Here is a 23,836-nt window from a genome sequence, read left to right on the forward strand (position 1 = left end):
ATTAAGAAAAGAGCTTACTTGTAAAGGCCAAACAGTTATACGACTTAGTCATCCTTGGAAGTCTTACAGGGTCACTCAAACAGCTCTTGCTTTTAATACTTCAACAAGTGCGGGTGCAACCGCATTGACCCATCACCTCACCTTTGTTTGTACTATCAGATACTCAGGACGGTGCCAAGGACGACTGAATTCTTTGGCTCGACCACAGTCGCAACAGGATGGGTGCACATTTCGCTCTTTCGGGTGCGAGGGGATGCGGGTGCCTTTCCAGGCCAGCTGCGCGAAAGGAAGAAGCCGGTGCCTAACTGAGGTGTGTTAGGCAGACCACCCACCAGGGCGGTGCCAAGTCCCAGCCAGTGCCGCGTCTCCTCAACTTTACTGAAGAAGCGGCGGGGCCCAGGACTTCCCCCTGGCCCCCTAGTCTGCGCGGTGCTCCGCTCTCCAGCCTAGGCGGGCAGCCCAACGCAGGTGTGCGGCGCTCTTTACGCGCAGTCTTCCAGCCCGGCGTCCCGCCCGCCACCTCCGGGCCCCGCCCGCCTCGCCCTGGGGCCCGCGACGGGCTGATCCGATTGGCCGAGGGCGGCGGGGGCGGGCCCGGGGCGCCCCGGGAGGCCGGGGGTTGGGGGCAAAGGCGGTGGAGGGGCTGACCTGGCGCAGCCGGAGGGCTGAGTGCCGCGTGCCCCCGAAGACCCGACTGAAGCGCCGGGGCCGGCTCGGGATGAGGACGCGCTGGGCAACCCCTCGCCGTGCGGCGGAGCTACTCATGCTGCTCCTCCCGGGCTTCGGGCTGGTGGAGCCCTCTGGCCGCTCAGGTAACCGCGGGCGCGTCCGTCGGCCGGCCGGCTAGGGACCTCGACGCCGCCGGGTCGGCCGACTGTTCTCGGCTCGGGTTCGGGCTGCGCGCCGGGGTCCTGTCACCTCTGCTGGACAGCTGAACGGAAGGGAGGTTGCGGGGAGAAGGCGCTCCGTTACCCTCCGGAGTCCGGGAGGAGCACGGGGTGGGCCGAGGAGGCGCAGGGCTTTTCTCATGCGGAGGGCCTGGAGTCCACCGTAGGGGAGGCACCCAGAGTGTCTTTTCTGAACGAGACTCCCGCTCCTTCCTCGTCCTTTCCTCTACAATCTTGCTTCGCTAGGGTTTAGGGCTTCTCAACAGCCCCCTCACTCACCCACTCACCCACCTCACGCCGCATCCCGCCGTCTTGGCCCTCCTTCGCCCCTTGGTCAACTTGGCCACTCAGGAGCTTTCCACTCACAGCGCCAGAATGAAACCGCGATTCTCTGACTTCAGTCTGCTCGTGGTGCCCGTCAAAAAGCCATGTCTCCTACAATGACTATGGCCAAGACTCTGATATGATGCCCTCCCCCAATGCCTCGAGCAGCGACTTTTTCTTCTAATTGGCTTAGCGGGCTCCAAACGTTTACCCCACCCCCCACCCCAGAGGCCGAAGTTCCCGCAGTGGAGCCCAGGTTGCTTGCCCAGAGACCTCTTGCCTCTCACTTGAGAAGCAGGAAGAGGAGCAGACACCCTTAGCTGATGCTGTGAGCAGTGCCTGCCCCACCCGCCTCCCCTTGGCAGCACCCGGAGTTTGCTTTTAATCTCTCTTTCTGCCTTGGCAAAAGGTGTGCTGAGGACTTGATTTCTTCCTCTGGCTGCTTCATAGACAATTAGTGAGCTGTCCCCACCTATCACTTCTGTCATCATGTCAGAATGAGGAAGTAAAAGATGGTCAAGGGAGTTTTTGAAAAACTTCGCTTTGCTTATGGTATTTACTTTCATTGCAGTTAAGCTGAGTTACTGTCTGATTGTTCAGATCATGAGTAGCATCATCTTATCTATGTTAAGAACTTTATCGCTGACCTTGTTTTGATTCACCCTTCTGCATTCTTCTTTGATCCCCCATATTGGGAACTACCAAAAGGCCTTTATTGCTGTGAGAATTCTGTTTTGCCTGCCCCCATAATCCAGGGAGAAGATGATCATGGCAGCAGCTAACTGTAGTGGAAACACACTAGACTTTCAATCACTAAACTTGGTCTCCACCTGCATTTGCTTTATCTCTTTTGTCTCCCCCATAGAACTCAAGATTTTCTTAATTTCTGCAATCTCTGCAATTCCTGGCCTCTCTCATCAACCAAGAGCAAAGAGCACTAACTTAATCCCATTCTTATTGCAGGAGGTCCTCAAAGGTGTTTGTTTTCCTGCATCCTTCCCCACCTTGAGCACTTGCTCCAGTCAGACTTGTGGCCCTCTTGAGGGAAGCACTGGGATTTTGAAACCTCAGCCACTTGTTTGGCACTATGTCAGCTTCATGATGCTGGTGATGGTGTGTGCTTCATCACATGTATGCAGCTAGGTTTGTGCAGGCGGTCTCCAATACTCAGATGCAGGGGAAGTACTTCTGTGTCCTTGGGAGGATGCCAATTGCTTAGTTAGCTTTTTTGTCTCCTTGGAGGGCTAGCAGCTTGAAGTACACTAATTTTTCAGAGACTCCTGAGGTTTTCATTAGCCCACACCACCCAATCTGAATTCTATGACTTTCTGACTCCTTGTACATTGCCCTGGACCCAACCATCACTTTAGGACTGTTTTTGAACTGGCAAAGCCAGACTTCTGGGTCTCTCCTAGTGTACATTCTGCAAATATAGTAGCAACTCCAGAAAATGCTTAACAGTGTGGGCTCAGGAAGTTCCCCTGAAACTAAAAAAGTTGCAATCTTCATCCTTCTTGCCTTCCCAAACCATCTCCTCTCCATGTGTCTGTGGGTTACAAAATGTTGAAGTCCAGTTTCTCTTTGAAATGTGCAAAGCTGTTTGGTTTGGGTCTTGTAACACAAGAGTTACTTAATAATCAGACAGTAAGGAAGAGCTTTCCTGTGATGGTCTAAAAATTTGTTTTCAGTTTATGATAATGCTATGTAGCTATTTCTTCTTAAACACCAGTAGAATGTTTATATAAAGAAACATTTTTAAAAGTGCTCTAGGGATGATGAGGTAATGAGTCTTCTTTTCATCGACCTCTATCTTTTAGACTTGTCCCAATATTGTATTTGTGGGTAAATATTAAAATTCCCTTTAGGGCCAGTGTAAAGTGAATAAGATACAATATAAGGCTATCAGTAGTGAATCTGTTTTATAAATTGCTCTGCAATCACCGTTTGAAAGTGTAATACGTTTCTGATATATTTCATAGACCCTTATTTAACAAATTTTTTTAAATTATTTTCACATTTTCCAGACCTCCCCCACCCCAACCTACTTTCCCAATAGGGTCACAAGACTGGAGCAGACTGAACAGCTTCTTTGTAAGGGTAAAGAAAGATATAAAGAACTATCATGAGACTACAAGACTCTTCCTAGGTTATATATTATGTATGAATGCTTACACATTATATATGAAGGCTAATAACAAGTTTCCTTAAATCATATCAATAATTAATGTATTAGCTAAGTGATCACAGTAGATGTCAAGCATTGATATTACATACGTGGTTAGAAGATAGATTTAGAATGAGACAAGTATCTACAATTGTAGATTTTAGAAGCTTGGCAACTCCTTTTCAACATAGCTACTCCACACCTCTCCTATAGTCTTTCAGAATTTCTACAACCTTGTTAAGTCCATGGGTGTCCTAGAAGTTAAACATATAGTAAATGAAAGTGAAAGTATTAGTCACTCAATCATGTCTGACTCTTTGGAACCCTCTCCTATAGTCCATGGAATTCTCTAGGCAAGAATACTGGAGTGGGTAGCCATTCCCTTCTCCAGGGAATCTTCCCGATCCAGGGATTGAACCTGGATCTGCTACATTGCAGGTGGATTCTTTACTGTCTAAGTTACCAGGGAAGCAAATGGGAAAGGGTAAATTTTTTTTTCTCTTCCAGAGTACTTATAAGGCAGCACTGTCACCTAAGTGCACATGCCCAATACAGATGGAACTCAAATGACCTAAAATGCTACCAGCATGATGTAATAAAGTTGTGGACATCTGTTCAAAAGCAATATGCAGTGAACTTAGCAGAGACCTGTAAAGCCTGCAAGGCTAGGAAAACTGAACTAGTGGGAGCATAGGGTGTTAGCACTGGAAGTAACTTAGATTTTTATACTCTACTGCTTTCATCTCACATTTGGGGATGAGAAGACCCTGGGGAGATTAACCGAATTCCCCAAGGTGTCCCAGCTAACCAGAAGCAGAGGTAGATCTTCGGTCTAGGACCCCTAACTCCTTATTCTGCTGCTCTCTCCACTGTTCTAAGCGCTGTAGCTAATCCATTGGATTCTGCAAAGGCAACTTGGAAAATCTTGGGTCAAAGAGCACAGAGCAAAGTGCTCAGGAAGGAGAGCAGGGAGATTTCAGAGCAGGAGAGGGGAAAGTTCCAGCAGGGGTGCACTGCCCCCTCTCCTGCAGAAGCCGACTTCTTTGTTTCTGCTATAGCACCTGATACTCCGGAGCACAAGAGACGTGAGAGGGAATAGATTGGGAAAGAGTTACATCATGGTCTGATAATCTTCTACGATAATATGTTTTCCTTTTTTTTTTTTTTTTTTTGGTTAACTGTCTGCCCAAACTCTGTCTGTAAGATAGGGAACAGCAGAGTGATGTCAAAGAAGAATGAGGGATGGAAGCTGCTATTCAAACAGATCTAACTGCAACCCTAGGCAATATTTTAAAATAGCAACTTGAAAGTGGAAATAGCTTAAGGTTTTAAAGGGTTTGTTCTTGTTGTTCCTGTTGTTTCTCTTGGTGCTGCTACTGCTATTTAAAACAAGCAAAAATTCTGTCCAAAGTTCAAACTGGAATTGAACTTAAACATATAGGTGTTATTTGCATAGTGAACTTTCCCCTCCAGTCTTTAGTATAAGAATTTTTAACTATGCAAGCCTATAAATTATTATTAGAAAAGGTGTTTAGTGTTAGTAAAACCACTGAATGTGACGCTGGCATCAAAATGAAAGTATGTTTTGGGAACTAAAATTTTACAGCTCCTTCTCCAGAACCCTTTGGTTCATTGACAAAGATGGCTTAACGTTTGTCTAAACTGTTTAAGGTCATCAACATGTTCTGTGCTATATCTTCACAAAATGTTTCTTTGTAAAAGCACTGACCAAATTGTACTATTGTAATTTGCTATAACAGATGTGAATCTTGCTCTACAGACTCAGGTGTTCAAGAAACAGTGCACTACCTTATTTTCATAAAATCAAGTTAAATTTTGTTCTGAGGTCCTATTCTACCAGGTTAACAGAAATTCAGTTTCTGTCACTACTGAGGTCTTCCCCAGCTCATGCAAAACTGCCCAGAGAACACTCAGGGAGATCCCGCCCTGAAGTAACCGCTCATGCTGGTTCCTTCTGAGTTTCCCCTTGTCCACACCTACTGGGTCTTGAATCCTGTGAGTTAGGTGGTTCCTAGAGCTCAGGTTTTACCTCCCTGAGTGGTCCAGATGGTCAGTGCCCACATCCCCTCCCCAGGGGCTTCCTGTCACCTCCTGGAGGTGTGACGGTGGAGCTGGCCACAGGTCTCCCTACACTCAGAACCCAGACCTCCATCGCCTCTTATCCCTTTATCCCACTTTTCTACCCAGTCTCCTCTCAGACACATTAATGTCATGTAATAATTACCTTGCTGTAGTAGCCAAAGTGCAAGCAGGACAGAATTGTGTCCTGAAAGAGTTCAGAATATTTTTCATTGACTACAGGCCACTTATCTAAAGAAGCTCTAAGGAGCTTCTTCATCTCATTAAATAAGGAGGAGATATCACTGAATGACAATAACAAATATGTATACTATTCTAAGTGTTTTGCATGTTTGAGCTCATTTTATCCTCACATCCACCCTGTGAAGTACTGTTTTTCAAAGGAAAAAGCTGATGCGCAGCAGGTAAATGACGCCCTGATCACACGGCCAATAAGTAGCAGAGCAAACTATTAATATGAAGCCAAGCAAACTGGCCCCAGAGCTCACACTCTTAATCCTACACTGAACTGCCTCTCTGGCCCCCACTGTCCTCCAGCCTTGTGCAAAACATTACAGTTTATACAGCTGGGAGGGTGTTAACAGTCTGGGGGTGCTCAGACTCACTCCCCTTAGCAAGCGGGGCCAAGGCACATGAGCCATATAATTCAGAATCCTGAAATGTCTTTTCTGCCTGTCTTGTCTCAGGTGATGATCCATTCAGCATCGTCAATGAAAACACAGGCAAGTGCATCACGCCACTGAACGACTGGATAGTGGCAAAGGACTGTGACGAAACCAAGGACATGTTGTGGAAGTGGGTGTCCCAGCATCGGCTCTTTCATTTGCAGTCCCAGAAGTGTCTTGGCCTAGATATTACCAAACCCGCAGATTCCTTGAGAATGTTCAGCTGCGACTCCAGTGCCATGCTGTGGTGGAAATGTGAGCACCACTCTCTCTACGGGGCTGCCCAGTACCAGCTGGCCCTGAAGGGCGGACACGCCATAGCAAGTACAAATTCATCGGATGTCTGGAAGAAAGGAGGCTCAAAGGAAAGCTTGTGTGCCCAGCCTTACCACGGTGAGTCCTGGAGAGGGACTCTGACTTATTTGCTGCTGTATTTGGTGCAAGTGGCCTTATACGTGTACCTCTGATCACACTTAGAGTCATACACTGGTGAGTCAAATAAACTGGCCTCTAGTTCCAGGCACTCAGTAGTAATGTTGAGGGGCGTCTATGAGGTCAGTGCTATTTGCCCACTTTCACAGGGAAGGGTAGGAGAAGTTAGGTGCCTTGTCAGAGGTCTCACAGCCGTTCTGTGGCACCCGGGGGTTTGAAATCGCTCTGATTTCTGAGCATATGTACTTTCCATGATGACATCCTGAATTCCAGAGAAAAGAAAATGTTAGAGTGACTGGAAGTCCCCTACACAGGATAAAAGTCAAATAACGTAAGAAGGTTGACTCTATTCTAAGTTTAAAATGAAGAAGAAGAAAGAGGAAAAAAAAAAAAGGAAATGAATTTTTTTCTTGTCTGCAGATTGGGATGTAATGGAAAAACTTGAAGAGTATTGTGTGGCTTTATTTTTTATTTTGGCATGGCTATCACACTGTATTTATGATTCAGTATTATAAGAGTGGACTTTTTCCTCAGTTGCCTCCAAAATAAGTATATGAATACAAATCTTCCTCTACTTACAATGTTGTTTTGTCCCAATAAACCCATCATAAATTGGAAATATCATAAGTTGAAAATGCATGTAATACACTTGTAATGAATATCATAACTTAGCCTGGCCTGCCTTAAATGTGCTCAGAATGCTTACATCAGCCTACAGTTGGGAAAAGCCACCTCAAACAGAGCCTGGCCTATTTTATAATAACGTGTTGAATACCTCATGTAGTTTATTGAATACGGTACTGAAAGTGAGAAACAGATGGCTGTGTGTCAGTTGTTTACCCTCGTGACTGTGTGGCTGACTAGGAGCTGTGGCTGCCGCTGCCCAGCATCAGAGAGAGGACTGTACCATATATTGCTAGCCCAGGAAAAGATCAAACTTCAAAGTACAGTTTCACTGACTAGGTATCACTTTCATACCGTCACGAAGTCAAAAAGTTGTATGTCATACCATCATATGTCTGGAACTGTCTCCTTTGCCTTTGGGGGCACTGATCATGAACTTTGAGTCTAGAGACTCGGTTATAATGAATTTTTGAGTTTAAAAGGAAAGAGTAGGTTTATCTTTTAAACCTCCAAATGTAAATTAGCTCTCACGCAAGCAAATCTTTTTCCATTATGTTGCTCTAAATTATATCAAATGTTGAATGTGTGGGTATCTACCTATATACATTTATATATGTTCCATTATATTATCTTTGTCTTAATTGTTATCTCATGTGTGCTCTTCTTTGTAAATTTACATAGCTTTACAGAGATTTTTTCCTCTTCTCTTAAGCTAAATTTGACCCCCCATCTTTCTTGTACCTGAACAGGTTTTTCTCCTGGAGGAACCCCCTCTTTCCATTTCCTAGTGAGGGTGCAGCAGCTTCTGAGATGTCAGGTTCTGCTGTTATGGGAAATGTCTGAGAATCAGAGATGGGGTTTTCCTTTTCTTCAGTCCTTGACCCTTGAGTAGTTGAAAAGTCTGCTTCTGCTAGCCACCTTCCTCCTAACCTTAAAAAGCAGTTGCTTTTTGGATACCACTTTAAAAATGGCAAGCTTAAATTTTGTGCTATAAAAGCCTTCCTCTCACTTGGCAGCCAAGAGAAAACATGGAACCAAGCAAATTGCCTTTTGAACTGGATTTAGCTTGTTTCATTATATTTGTTCAAAGATCAGAAACAATAATTTTCTTGGCCGGGTTCCTTCTGTCTTCTCCTAACTGATGGACATAGTTGTAATTATAAATTCCCTCAGTCCCCTAAATGCCTTCATTTCAATATAACTAGTTTTCTTTATAATCCTATGTGTTTTATTTTATGCATTTAAAATGTTTTTCTGAGAAGGGGCTCACATGTTTCACACAGCTGCCGAAGTTATCAATGGCACAAAAAAGGTTAAAAACCCACCTAGGGCATCACCCCAGAGAAAGCTGAACAGTGCTCACCAGCAAGAGCCCACAGGCTGTGTTTGACCTTATCAAATACAGTATTTTAAACACTAAATATCAAACTAAGAAACTTAGAAATTCCTAAGACAAGATGCATGTAGTCCTGACTTATCAGCATGTATCTTGAGTTTTCATTTGCACTAACGCCAGGGCCAAACTTGCCTCTTCTCCATTCCTCTCCAGGTGACAGGTACCATCAGAAATCTACAAGTCACCCTAGAGTTCCTCTGCTCTTCTCTCCCACCATTCAAATGTAGTCAAATATTAAGTCCTGGCAATTTTACTCTTTTAAAATTTTGTAGTCCCTTCTTGTTCTTGGGTTGGAGACTGCTGTCTTAAGTCAGAGACTTTCTCTAGGTCTGCTCTCTCAAACTTCTCATATTGGACTTCGCCCCTCCTTCTTGTCTAATTGTACAGAATAAGAAAGATAAGATACCAGAGTCCAACAAAGTGAAGTTCAAGGTAACCCAGCTTGTTACGGCAAAGCTAAGGCTCAAAACCAGGATGACATTCCCCAAATATAGCTTCTTTACTTTTCCCTTGGCTTCTGCTATATAAATTTTTTTACTCCTAATATAAAAACATTTATCTGTCATTATGTTCTGGGTTGCCTCTCTCCTCACCCCCGTCCTGTGTGAGCCATGCTCCTCTCAGAAAAAACTTTCGCTGTATAAATTTGATGAATTAATTGCTCTTGACTGGCATCCACATATGCATTTATATCATTAAGATATCTTGGCCTCACTGTCACACCTCAGTTTTGAATGTTTGATGAATCACGCAGAGGAAGTAGACTTTCAGTGGTGGGGAACCTATAGAAGTGTCTGAATTCTAAGCAACTTAGAAGTCTGCCAAGCTCTTTAAATATTAAAGCTGTTTTTTTCTTTTGCTACCAAAGAGATTAATATTAGTTTTCTATGTAAGCATCTCATCTCACAGATGTGTGCCTATTGCAAAGTAAGCTGTGGTTTTAAGGCTGCCATCATCGAAAATTCATACATTCAAAGGGTATCTTAGGAAAGCCTGTCTCTCTGGGGAGACCCTTGGGACTTAAGAGGTCCAATAACATCAAAGAATGTGTAAGAATAAAAGTCTTCGTGAATAATTAGCATAATTTAGCTGCTGCTGTTGCAGTGGTTGTTATATGCTTATCATTCTTCAAAATGTATTGTGAACAGGAGAGCTTTTTAACTGAAGCCCAGCTTTGAGCTATGACACTAACTTGAAGCCTGAGAAGGCAGCCATTGATATCACAAGTTGTCCTTATATGTCAGGGACTCAAGGAGAGAGCCAGATCTGATCCCTGTCACAGCTGAATGACTCAATGTTTCACTTAACGACTCTGCAAAAACGGGGATTTCACAAACAAGTGTAATACTTGCCCCACTGATCTTGTGGGCTTGTGGGAAAGAGCAAGTGAAAGCACTTTTACAAGTTTTACCAAAAAAATAAACCTCATGATTCTACAAATTATAGTCATTGTGCTCAGGGACTCTCCTTTTAAGTGCTGTGATATGGGAAGAGAAATCAGTCATGTGCTATTGGGAGTTTTGTCATGGTTAAAAATAAAAGGTAGATAGTAAGTAGAATCCTTATAAAATATAAGGTCAAATTGCTCTTTAACCAAAGTATACTGTTCAAAACCATTTATATATCAGAGGAAAACAAAACCAAAATCCTTAAAAGATTGTTTGCAAATAAAAACATCTACATTATTTTCCTGCACTGCTGCTTAATACATTTTAAACAAGCCTCACATTTCAGTTAAACAAGCAATTGAGAATAATAAAGAATGTGGAATCAAATTCTATCTTAAACACCCTTTTAAGCAAATCTATGAGACATTTTGAGGGACCCAACTAGCATGATAAATGATGATAAAAATCTGATTATTATGCTTTACCTATAATAGTCATTATTTGATCTGATAACAACCATGGTTTTAAACAAATTATGGAAAAAAGTGACCGAAATAGTTATAGGGTTAGCTGTTCTATAAGACACCTCTCCACAGGAACTGTTACCAACATAAGTATTTAGCACTTCTTCTAGCATTTCCAGGTATATTTGAGGTTGGAATTGTTTTTCAGTTCCTCTCCATGTACCAGGGAAAAATTGTTAACAGGAAAGGCTAGTTTTGCTACCTTGCTGGCCACCAACTGGTTCCATGACTGCCCTGCTGACTCTGGTTCTTCTCTCATAACCTGAATTACCATGTCCTATCCCTCTCCAAGAGACTGCTGAGAAACTCAGCAGCCTTTTCTCCTACTTCCTCAAAACCCTCAGCTTTGATTCTACCACCAGTCTATAACAATGGAGCTATTTGTGCATCTAACTCCACAGTTGGTTTCAAAGCCCACACCCAGCCTCAGTGATTCCAAGGTGTTTTGCTGGCCTCACTCTTACTAAAGAAAATAGAATGTAGGTTTCATCTCAAGCAGACACCCCTTTTGGTGACTTTCTCTGCCCTCCAGAGTAGTCAGTCTATTCTTACATGATAAAGCCAGGATCTTTTAGCTCCTCATCACAATAAACGGAGCTTTACCTGATCATCTCACTGAATCTCATGAACAGCCCCATGAGCTGATATCATTATTCCTAATTTTCAAATGCAGAAACTGAGACTGATAGATGTTGGAGAGCTTGCCCACAGCCACACAGTTGGTCAGTAAGGGAACCAGCATCCGTGCTCTGAATTGCCACATGGTGCAGTCCACCTAGATACTGTGTTCTCATAAGTATGAAAACATCTTTCAAAATGGTTTTAGAAGGTAGTTAACTAAAGCTGATTATCTAGTTTTTAACTCTTCTTTCCTCTACTTTCTCCCCAACCCACAGAGATCTATACTAGAGATGGGAACTCTTTCGGAAGACCTTGTGAATTTCCCTTCTTAGTTAATGGGACCTGGCATCATGAGTGCATTTTTGATGGAGATCGCAGTGGGCCATGGTGTGCAACTACCTTAAATTACGAATATGATCAGAAGTGGGGCATCTGCTTACAACCAGGTATGTATGGGCTGGTGAACTTTGTAGGTGGAAAGAAAAGGATACTGTTCCTATGTGGCAAAGGGGAAAGGGAAGAGTCCATGATTACTCAAAAATGATAGCAACAGATATCCTAGAAAAGGAGTGTATATTTGAGGAAAGACAGGGAAGTCGTGTGTAGCTAAGAACTTACTTTCAGAAGTGAGCCAGGAAGAGAACCAAGACAGGATGTTGTCACTGAAGGTAGGTGATGAGGAAGTCTGCTGTACCACAGACACTTCAGGAAGAGGACCAGGCCACTTCCTGGCTATTGCCAGGGGCAGTCAGGAAATTGCTACCAGCCTTAATAGAGCAGTTTCAAGATTAAGAAATATTTTTTAATGGGCAATAAGTTAAAAGCATCAACAGTAAATATAAAGGCAAAAGCTCCAGTAATAGTAATGGTTATTACTTATAGTAGCAATAGTTATCTCTTGGCCCTGCCAAGTATCAGGTGCTATTCTAAGTACGCAACCTTTATTAACTCATTTACTCCATATACAGTTTTATAAGGTAGGTACTATTATTTATCCTCATTTTGTTGTTGTTTAGTTGCTAAGTCCTGTCAGACTCTTTTGTGACCCCATAGACTGTAGCCCTCCAGGCTCCTCTGTTCATGGGATTTCCCAGGAAAGAATACTGGAGTAGGTTGCTTTTCCTTCTCCAGTTGATATTCCCCCGACCCAGGGGTGGAACTTGGCTGTCCTGCATTGGCAGGTGGATTCTTTACCACCGAGACATCTGGGAAGCCCATGTCCCCATATTACAGATGAGCAAAGCGAGGCACAGGAGAGTTAAATCAATTGCCTAAGGTTACATAGATTATAAATTTCAGAGCTGGGATTCAAATTCAGCTCTGGAGTCCTTGCATCAAACAATTACGTTATCCTGCCTTATTCAGTAGCCAGTCTGATGAAATTAGTAATGCTGATCTCTCTTTAAGGGAAGCTGAGCTTCAAAATGTAGAGTCCTAAGCAACTTGAAGAGATTATCTCAAGCCAATCATTCTCAAACTTCAGGTTGCAACAGAATTATTTGGAGAGTTTGTTACAATACAGATTTCTGGGGTCAACCTCCAGAAATTGTAATTTGGTAGATTTGGATGGTATCCAAAACTTTGCAGGTTTAGTGAGTTCCCAGATGATGCTGATGATGGTCTGGGGACCACACTTTAAGAATTACTTTTCTAGGTAGAGGCAAAGGCTTTTCAACACTTAGAACTTACTGAAAGATAAAAAGCCAACATTTACTCCACCTGTAATTGATGACAAGCTGGGTTCGGTCAACCAGGCACCAATTTTATTTCAATCTTACTATAGTCTGGATCATGGGCTTCCCCAGTAGCTCAGCGGTAAAGAATCTGCCTGCAATGCAGGAGCCATAAGAGACACATGTTCAATCCCTGGGTCAGAAAGATCCCTTGAAGGAGGGCACCCATTCCAGTATTCTTGTCTGGAGAATTGTGGACAGAGGAGCCTGGCAGTCTACAGTTCTTAGGGTTGCAGAGAGTTGGACACGACTGAAACGACTTAGCATAGCACAGAGTCTGGATCAGAAACTTTAGGGATTATGGAGAGGCTTAGATGTTATTCAGAGCAAACCCTCACTTCTCAGGTGAGGAGCAGCAGACCTAGATTGATGAAATAGCCTGTCAGTGTCAGACCATATCTGTGTGGGGCCTGGTAGATCTCCCAGAATTCTGACCCTCATTTCCCAGTGTGCTCCACCTTGTTCATTCCCCATCCCATTCCACCTTGCGGCCTTGACTGACGCGTGTTACTTTGGATGAAAGAGGGGGTTGTCAGTGCATTCATGTGCCACCCTTTCTACAGAAGTGAGATCATGAGTTTCTCAAATCTGAGGACTGCTGAACCATAGAGATTGTATTTTACAGCAAATAATACATTGCCATCCTGCTGAAATCTTCTAGGTTTACAAGTGTTTTGCCTTAGTGATAAAAAAAAGAACCTTTAGGTAATGCACTTGCAAATCCACCTACTTTGTTTTTACCAAATGTCACAACCACCTCTATTGTGGTTTAGGACATTCAGAAGTGGCTGAAGAAGCAGTGTATGCCAATCAGAAGATCAGAAACACCAGGGTTAGACAACTGTACTCTGGTTATAGCTTTGCTGCCAGTGTCCCTAGATCCTTGTTCCTATCTGTGAAATGAAGACATTACACAAAATGATCTCTAAGGGACCTTCCCACTTGAGGGTCCATAAGTATAACTGGTTGTGGGAGACCCTTTGGAAGAACCCACGTGAAGCCAGGGATACACTTAACGTAAGCTCTGTTGGTTTTTCCTTTTTGTTGGGAGCACATGGAGGCCCTGAGTATATTTTTGAACTAGTTGTATCAAGACGTACATATCTGTCCTGGAAAGAGCTTGAAGGTTCTTCCTCTGAAGTTATGCATGTTCTTTAGATATTTGTTGAAGAAAAATGATGTTCACATTGTACATGTATATTTATATATACATATGCAGTCTTCCCAGGTGGCACTAGTGGTAAAGAATCTGCCTGCCCATGCAGGAGACATAAGAGACATGGGTTGGATCGCTGGGTTGAGAAGATCCCCTGGAGGAGGAAATGGCAACCTACTCCAGTATTCTTGCCTGGAAAATTACATGGGTAGAGGAGCCTGGTGGGCTACAGTTCATGGGGGTCACAAAGAGTCAGACATGACTGAGCACACACACACATGCACACATATGTACATATAGACATATAGTGCATGTATAATGTTAATTCTGTAATATTAGTCATGTATTAAATCATCTTTTAAAATATAAGGAGAAACTAGACTGAGCTTTGCAAATACGGTATCACTATGTGTTAAATCTTAGGCACTTAAGCATTGTCTAGACACACACACATGCAAACATGTTCAGTGGTTTCACTGCAGAACATGGGCAAACCCCTCTTTAGTCAGATACCATCTTCAAGTGAGCTGAGGGGGTTGAACACAGTTGAAGTTCTGTTTTTAGGCAGAGGGTAGGCATGGGCTAAAATGTGACATTATAATCAATGGGGTTATATAAAAGGAGAGTAGAAGCTAGAAGAAGCATGGAAGCTTTAACTAGTCTAAAGTTAACTAGGACGTTAAAGTTTAACTAGGACATTTCCTGTCCTATGAGTCTGGTTTTTTCGTCTAACCAAAGAATCAAAATGTTGTCTAGTAGAACAATGACAGCCTCAATCTTAGCATATCTTAAGAGTATGGAAATTGAATGGCAGTATTTGTAAGTACTCTAAGTAATAGACAACATTATGCCCTTATTTTATGATCACTGACATATCTTTTTATCAACAGAAAGTGGCTGTGAAGATAATTGGGAAAAGAACGAGGAGATTGGAAGTTGCTACCAATTTAATATTCAGGCAACTCTTTCTTGGAAAGAAGCTTATGTTTCATGTCAGAATCAAGGAGCTGACTTAGTGAGCATCAACAATGCTGCTGAGTTAACTTATCTTAAAGGTAAGTTTAAAGAGAGGGGATATATGTATACCTATGGCTGATTCATGTTGAGGTTTGACAGAAAATAACAAAATTATGTAAAGCAATTATCCTTCAATAAAAAAATAAAAAGAAAAAAAAAGTAGGTTTAAGTTGCTTGTGGTAGAGCAAATTGCTGAGATGGTAAAGGTGCCGTCTTCTATTTTCATATCTAGGTATGTTGTTTTCTTCTGTATTTCTCTGTTTCTTCCTGAGATTTAACACCAAAGCCCCCAAGTGAAAAAACATAATGAATATAATCCTCTTCTGTCCATTGAAAGTGCATCTCATGATAAAGACCAAGAGAGGTAAATATTCAGAAAACAAGGTGAGGTAACAAGATTAAACTGCTTACTGAAGTCTAAATGAAAGGATCTGAAAAAAAGTGAACATTAAATACTTTGAACATTGAACAGTAGAGAATTTGAGGAGAGTGGAGAAGATTGTTGAGTAGTAGTTCACCTCAATAAAAAACTTCACATTTGAATAAACGAATGCAGTTCCATATCCATGGATTCAACCAACTGTAGATTGTATAGTTCTATAGTATGTATTTAGTGAAAAGAGTCAGCATGTAAGTGGACCAGCATGTTTCAAACCCATGTGTTTCAGGGGGCAACTATAAATTAATCATCTTTACAATGCCATAAGACAAGTATTTTTATCCCCACTTACAGATGAGGAATCAATGTTTAGAAATAATACACCCAACATCCCAGAGCTATGAAGTATCAGAATTGGAATTTGAATTTCAACATATATATAACTCCAGAACCCTTACTTCTTTACTATAGCACTTACTCTTCTTACATACCTTTCTTTGTTTTCATCCTTAAAAACTTACTGGACTTTTACATTCCCACCCACGATGTATGAGGCTTTCCTTTTCTCTACATCTTCTCCAACATTTTTTGTTTCTTGCCCATTTGATAACAGGCATGAGGTGATATCTCATTGTAGTTTTGATTTGCACTTCCCTAATAACTAGTGATGTCAAATATCTTTAATATGTTTGTTGGCCATGTATATCTTCTTTGGAACAATGTCAATTCAGATCCTATGCCCATCTTTAAATTGGGTTGTTTGGTTTTTTGTTTTTGAAATATATGAGTTCTTTGTATATTTTGAATATTAGCCCCTTATAGGATAAATGATATGCAAATATCTTCTCACATTGGTAGGTTCTTTTGTTGTGTTGGTAGTTTCCTTTGCTGTGCAGAAGCTTTCTGCTTTTATATAAACAAGTTTGTTTACTTGTGCTTTTGCTCATTTGCCCAAGGAAATCTATCCAGAAGCATTCTAAGACTGATGTCAGAGAACATACTGCCTATGTTTTCTTCTAGGAGTTTTATGGTTTCAGGTCATAGATTCAAATTTTGAATCTGTTTTGAGCTGATTTTTTTATATGGTACAAGACAGTGGTCTAGTTTCATTCTTTTGCGCATGGCAGTGTCCAGTTTTCCCAGTACCATTTATTGAAAGGACTATCCTTTTCCATTGTATGTTCTTTGTTAAAAATCAGTTGCCCATATATGCATGGCTTTATTTCTGAGCTCTCAATTATGTTCTTTTGATCTGTGTGTCTGTTTTTCCTGCCAATACTATACTGTTTTAATTACTCTAGCTTTGTGATATAATTTGAAATCAGGGAGTGGTTACCTCCAGCTTTGTTTTTTTTTCTCAGGATTGCTTCGGTTATTTGGGGTCTTTTGTTGTTCCATATGAATCTTGTTTGTATAAAATTTTGTTCTATTTCTATGAAAAACATCATGGAGAGACCTTGAGAGTGTTGTGTTGTGTGAAATTAGTCAGACATATAAAGACAAGTACTGTATGGTTTCACTCATATGACATATTTAAATAAACAAATACATAAGCAAGCAAAACAAAAACATAAATAGAGAACAGAATAATGGTTATAAGATAAGAAGCAGGAAAAGAAATGGGTGAAATGGCTAAAAGAAGTCAACTTCTAAAATTTGGTGAGCACACCACCAAATATAGAAGTTGAAACATAATGTTGCATACATGAAACCTATGTTATAAACCACAAAAAAATTCTGCTGATCTTCTGTCATGGTTTTTGGCTTAAGCTTTATTCAGATCTCTTTCTTATTCTTTTAACCCTTTCTTGGGTTATTCAGAACTTGAATAATCAGATCTCTTGAATGGAAACCTGTCAAAGAAACATAATTTTGGCTACTGTTAGGCAATGGGATTCTATTCCAGACCCCACTGAAAACTTAGGAAAAATACTGTTGAGAATTAAAAGTGCCAATAAATTCATCTCCCAGAATACTGACATTTGGAAGCTAATGGCTTCTGTGAGGGAAAAAGTTGTCAAAGTATGACTGTCAACACCAGTCCAAACAGTCTGATGATGCATTTGAAGGAATAAATGTTGCAGGATTTCTTTACGCATCAATTTTCTTTAATAACAAGTAAAACAGAGATAATGAGTTAATGGGTTCGGTTGTCTGCTGTCCCTGGCCACACACTCCCCACAATTTTTTGCTTATCAGTAATCTTAGATGTGCAGTCCTTTCTAATTTTCCAAGCTTCTCTTTCACTGTGAGTGCTCAATACGCCTAATTATGATTGCTGATTGCCTAAGACCTAAGAAAGCTGTATTTTGACATCTGAAACTCAGAGTAACCAAATCTGAAGCATTTCTTGAAATTTCTGTTAATATTGTGTCCCTTCCCTGAAAACTAGCAGGTGTAAACAGTGGACTGGGAAGAGTGAGGCCCACAAAAGGGCTTCCCAGGTGGTGCCAGTTATAAAGAACCTGCCTGCCAATGCAGGAGACACAAGAGATGTGGATTTCATCCCTGGATTGGGAAGATCCCCTGGAGAAGGGAATGGCAACCTGCTCCAGTATTCTTACCTGGATAATTCCATGGACAGAGGAGCTTGGCAGGCTATGGTGTCGCAGAGTCAGACACGACTGAGCAACTGAACACACAACACACACACAAAAGTGAATCAGAAATTTGTGATCAAAGTGCTTGATCTAGTCAGGGAAATGAGAGTTGTACAGACACAAAGATAGTAGGGAATGTTATTCCCAAATGACCTCTGGGTTTGGTAGCTAGTGGTTGTATGGAACTAGGGAATTTGCTGACAGAAATAAAGTAGGATCACCCCTCTTGAAGATAAATCCCACACAGTCTAAAAGAGCATTCTTTCTTCTCTGTGCCTGCCCTGCACCTAATTAGTTTATTTTGATTTTGTTTTACTAATACAAGGGGCCTACCAGTGGGGGATTCGGTTTCCTCATATTCACTAAATTTTGTTTGGGAGTCGAATGTCCTATGGCTTTGTCTTTCTCAGGGACCTCTAATCATAGATTCATCCCAGAGCTACAAAGGAGGACCTACAATCCCCAGAGCAGGAACAGCAGGAACAGCACATCTCTGTTCTTCCTAATTTGCCTCTTGCCTGAGGGACTGCTCATTTTGAACTCCCTTGATAGTTGGCCCGAGGCTAGGGCATGTCTAGGTCAGGGCCTCTGCTGGCTGTGGCCTTTCTGATGTTCCTCTCAGATGCATGACCATTATCAGGCCCTACAGTTTCTCATTGTGGGGAAAGGAATAGAAATACAGAGTCATGTCTGAAAAGGGGTGTTGGGGATGGTCAGGAATATCTAGCTCAGTGGACTTGCCCATTTGATTGGACATAGGGACTTAAGCTAGCAATCATCTATTTGTTGATGGCAAAGACAGGCAGAGATAGAGTCTCAAATTGGTCCACACCCACTTCCCTGGTGGCTCAGACAGTAGCCTGCCTGCAGTGTAGGAGACCTGAGTTTGATCCCTGGGCCAGGAAGATCCCCTGGAGAAGGAAATGGCAACCCACTCCAGTATTCTTGGCTGGAAAATCCCATGGATGGAGAAGCCTGGCAGGCATGGGGTCGCAAAGAGTCAGACATGACTGAGCGACTTCAGTTTATTTTCTTTTGTTTCTACCAAACATTCCTCCAAATGCATCATAGCATTCCTTGCTTGGACTAGATGAAGGGAAAAAGTCCAGCTCCAAATTGTCCAGACCATGTAAGAAATCCCAGACCAGGGAAGAAATCCCTACCCTTTGCATTTGCCCAACCAGAGTCTTTCAAATTTATCACATCTACTCAGCATAAGACACACAAAAACTTTTGAGCACTGATGTTATCAGCACAGTCACAATTTTAAAATCTTATGATTCTAGTGAGGAATAAAGCATAAGTCATCCTCAATACAGATCACGAATAGAACATGGTGATGAAGTAAACAGGAGCCTGACACCCTCCAAACATCATTTTGTTCCATTGTAAACGTTTACTTTTTGTGTGTGGGTGAACAGTAGGATTATTTAAAGGAAGCAGTATGGTTATTCAGAATTCCTGCTGGGGGATATCTGAAAAGGTTTCATGGAAGAGGACATTGAACTTGGGATAGATGGGAAAGGTTGGTCCCCTATATAGTTAGCCCTGGTTAGAAATGAATGAATGAAAGGAATTCTGAATGTCAGGTATGGTTGAGTCTGGAGTACCATATATATGTCATAGTTTCTAGGACTTCTTTAGGAATGCTGGAAAATCAGTCACATTTACTAATAAAGGAAGATGCACATTAGATTAATTCCTCAAGGTCTTGCTGTACCAACGCTGACAGCCCTTGCTTATGCTAACAAGGTGAAAAAAAAGGAAAAATCCAGAGTTCCCTTCAGCATTCTCTTCAAGCCATCTACTCAAACATCCACCTCTCCTTCCTTAGTAGAGAGAGTATCCTTATCTATCTCCTTGAGAAAAGTGAGGTCAACCCTTAGTTTCTCACTATCACACTTAGAATTTTTTCTCTATCTATGCTGTTATTTCTCCATCTGGTTCAACGTTAACTACTTCCTCCAAGCTGTTTGTAACCTCATCAACTGTTTCTTCTCTTATATTTTTATCAAAACTCTATTGACTCTTCCCAAATAGGCTATAAACTTGTTTAAACATCTACCATTAAATTTTTTTCCCCCTGGATCCTGAACCCTTGCTTCTGTCTTTCACAGTGAAGCTCCTGGAAAGCACAGTGTATTCTTATATTTCACTCTTAACCTCATATTTACTTTTCACTGGAGTGATAATTGGTCCTCTGTTCCTACCATCTTCTTCCCAGAATCTTCATTCTCATTTTTTTTCAATACACGTGGACCCATACAACCATGGAAGAATTGGACAAGCTAATGGAGAAGCTGAATTGAATTAACTTAGCAGCCTTTGGGTTTCTCAATAGGTAGAAGTTTTGTTGCCTGTCAGCATCACCTGCCTTTGTTGGATACACAGTCTCCTACAGGGATCCTGCCTTATAATCAAACCTGAAGATGTTTTTGCTAGTTGTATCAACTTAAGTCTGGATTATTAACAACACATAATTTTGTCACTTTTTAAACCTGTGTAAATCTTACAGGAAAAGAAGGCGTTGCAAGAATTTTCTGGATTGGCCTAAATCAGCTGTACTCTGCTAGAGGCTGGGAATGGTCAGACCACAGGCCGTTAAACTTTCTCAACTGGGACCCAGGTAACTGCCTGCTCTTCCATTTACAAAGCATAAACTTCAAAAAAGAGCTTCCCACTCCCTGGGAGCTTATACAAATTTCAAACTCTCAGAAGAATTTTTTTCTTTCCTAAACCCTTCTTTATTGTGATTCCATTATAGCCAAGTTGACCCCCACCATGGGCAACTGAGCATTTGTCCTTCATCTTTACAGTGACCCTGCATTTTTAGGTAGGAGCAGAAAGAGCCCCACTTCATGGCCCAGGAACCTTTCTGTGTCCCTGAGAGGACTTCACACGTCCATGACTGACCCATATTGCATTTCATTTGCAGCTTAACTCTAATATGGAAATAATTCAGTTCAGTTGCTTAGTCGTGTCTGACTCTTTGCGACCCCATGGACTGCAGCACACCAGGCTTCCCTGTCCACCTGCTCCTGAAGCTTGCTCATACTCACGTCCATTAAGTTGGTGATGCCATCCAGTGGAAATAATTCCTCATTCTCAAACTCTTGAGGTCTTCCACTGCAGCACCCAAGTAGTGACAACATAATGGTTATATTTTCGTATACAAATAAATATCCTTAAGAAAATTTTATAGTGAATAAAACAAAACCCTAGTTAGTCAAAAGGTCTTCCTCCTCCCCAAAAAAGGTTTAGATATCTTTTTAAAAAATATAATCATAGGCTTCTGATAAATGTAGAATGTAAAAATTAACACTAACTTCAATACCAAAGTATTCTACATACATATAATAAAAATGAGATAAGTGCAATAAAATACCAATACACTGGCATTTCAGTTAATAGAATTTTTTTAGCAAATAAATTCTCTATTATCTCAGTAAGTAGAATGTTTAAAGATAATTTAATCTTAAAGCCTTAAAGGCATAGCAGAATCATAAATTAGCATTTTTATTGGGTAGGGTAGCAAATTAAGAACTACCGCTGACCACAGGATATGACAGTCAAATTGGTTAGGGGCAGAGGTTTGGTTTTTGGTTTTGTTTTTTAAATTAACTACAACATATCAGAGTATTTCCTGTGTCCTATATTTAAGAAGACATAGTTAAACACGTGATTGTCCATTGCAGCTTATACATCTCAATGTAGTTAAAAGTTTTAACTATTTCATGAGTTCCAATAAATAAAGTTAAGAATACAAATTATTTTTTCTAACCACCACCCGTGCCCTAACCTTCTTCTTTTAACTCTGAAAATCTTGCCATTTCAGATGTGCTGATGACACCTACCATTGGCAGATCAAGCTGTGCAAGAATGGATGCCGATTCGGGTCTGTGGCAGAGTTTTTCCTGCGAGGCTCGACTGCCCTATGTCTGTGAGAAACTGTTAAATAGCACAGCGGAGTTGACAGGTACCTTTCTCACTTCCTCCAACAAAGGTCTCAAAATTAGTTTTATGAAATCGAGCAAATCCATTTCAGATACCTGTTTCCCTCTTTCCTTCACCTGATACTGCCAATGCAAGAAGGTATTTGATATTGACCATGTGGTTAGATATTATAAACTATACATGAATAAAGCTTTAGTTTGTTATATGCCCATAAGAAGGCAGAGATATTCTAGATAGGAAATATAGTTCTCTTCACAGGTGGCTGTTCTTTCCTGGAGCAGTGGTTCCCCAGACCAAGAGCATCAGCTTCACCTGTACCTGTTAGAAATGCAGATTCTTGGGATATACACCATATTTACTAAATGAGATACTCTGAGGGTGGGGACCCCCGACCTGTGCTTCCAGGGGCTTCCCTGGTGGTCGGGTGGTTAAGAATCTGCTTCCCAATGCAGGAGACGCAGTTTTGATCCCTGGTTGGGGAACTGAGATCGCACGTGCCATGGAGCAGCTAAGCCCACACACCTCAGCTAGAGAGTCTGTGTGCACCAACAAAAGATCCTGCATTACCCAAGGAAGATCCCACGTGCTGCAACTAAGACCTGCCACAGCCAAATACATAAATAAATTTTTTTTTAAGACTCTGGATTAAAAAAAAAAGTTAACTTTGAGAAAAGAAAAAAAGCCTTGCAGATGATTCTGATACACTCTTAAGTTTGAGAGCCACACTCTAAGGAGAGGTCTTACATATGACCTGCCCCTATGGGGAGTGAAAAATGATGGACATAGGAATTGCCCCACAATGCCCACCCACCTCTCTGCTTTACCAGGCTGATTCTGACAAATGAGGTAGAAAGGAGAGGTGTAGATGGACAAAACATGTGCACAGAGGTGTTTTTTCCCAGGGAGTTTGGGAGTAAGAGAGGCACAGGACAGCTGAAACTTCCAAGGTCCATTAAAAGTTTGAGAAGTGTTCAAAAGAGTGGAGGAGAGAAATATCCTTATTGTCTTGCTTGGGGCCCGCCGTATACCCGGTATTTGATTAAATCCTCATTGAATACTTAAAACTGGGAGAAGAGGTTTTAAATTGTCTTGTGCTTTAAAGAATGTTGAGAGAAGAGAATAAAGCATAAAATTTCTTATCATCCAAATAGGAGCATAAAGCTATTCTTTTAAGATTAAAAAATAATAGGGGAAAATGAACAGTCATCTTCCAAGTTGATTCAAACCAAATTTAGTCCATACAACAAAAGGCATAGCAGAAAAGACAGCACAAATGAAAATAAACCAGGGTGACTGATTATAGATCAAGAAAATATCCTTTAGTAGCAATTATTAAGTAAATCATGATGTTTCCACATGATTGAACAAGTGCATTTATTAAAATAACTGTGCCAGCAGGAAAATACAAAGAGCAGAACAAAATCATATGCTTACTTATCATTGTGATCTTGTAAAAATATGTATTCATAGAGACAAAGACTATAATATGAAAATAATTATTTTAAGTTCAATGGTGAGTGTTTTCCCCTCTATTCCTTTATTATAATTGTAAAATATAATAATAAGTGCTATTTCAGAACCTTAAAGTTAATTGAGTTATTTTACAAGTGTGAGAAGCTGAACCTGATTTTATCCTTTAGTAAAAAACACACTGTCCACATTTCTAAGATGTGTTTTCTTATAACAAACATTCCAAATGGTTCAAATCCATGAAGCCTGAATAGCTGAACTACTTTCTAGTTTTGTTAAGAGGGGTAGACATATTCTTTATGGTTTATACCTCACTCTTTTTCTTTAATCTTTTTGACCATAACTTGACTAAATTTTATTATAGTCTAAACAAAGAATCCCTCATTCCATGAGGCCTGTAGG

The 23,836-nt window shown here is 41.2% G+C and overlaps 1 protein-coding gene across 2 annotated transcripts in view; it reads left to right on the top strand.

Annotated features, from left to right (window-relative positions):
* The first annotated feature begins 609 nt into the window (after positions 1–609).
* LOC122688661 (CD302 antigen) overlaps positions 610–23,836 on the top strand; it is a 114,364-nt gene continuing 91,137 nt past the window's right edge. For both annotated transcript variants that reach the window (XM_043894825.1, XM_043894823.1), the window contains exons 1-6: positions 610–812; positions 6,162–6,533; positions 11,401–11,571; positions 14,905–15,069; positions 20,526–20,636; positions 21,846–21,986. In XM_043894825.1, coding sequence (XP_043750760.1) covers positions 719–812; positions 6,162–6,533; positions 11,401–11,571; positions 14,905–15,069; positions 20,526–20,636; positions 21,846–21,986 — 1,054 coding nt within the window. In that variant the 5' untranslated portion in view covers positions 610–718. The remainder of the gene's footprint in view (positions 813–6,161; positions 6,534–11,400; positions 11,572–14,904; positions 15,070–20,525; positions 20,637–21,845; positions 21,987–23,836) is intronic.

This window comes from Cervus elaphus, chromosome 33, assembly GCF_910594005.1.
Source record: "Cervus elaphus chromosome 33, mCerEla1.1, whole genome shotgun sequence".
Classification (NCBI taxonomy): Eukaryota; Metazoa; Chordata; class Mammalia; order Artiodactyla; family Cervidae; genus Cervus; species Cervus elaphus.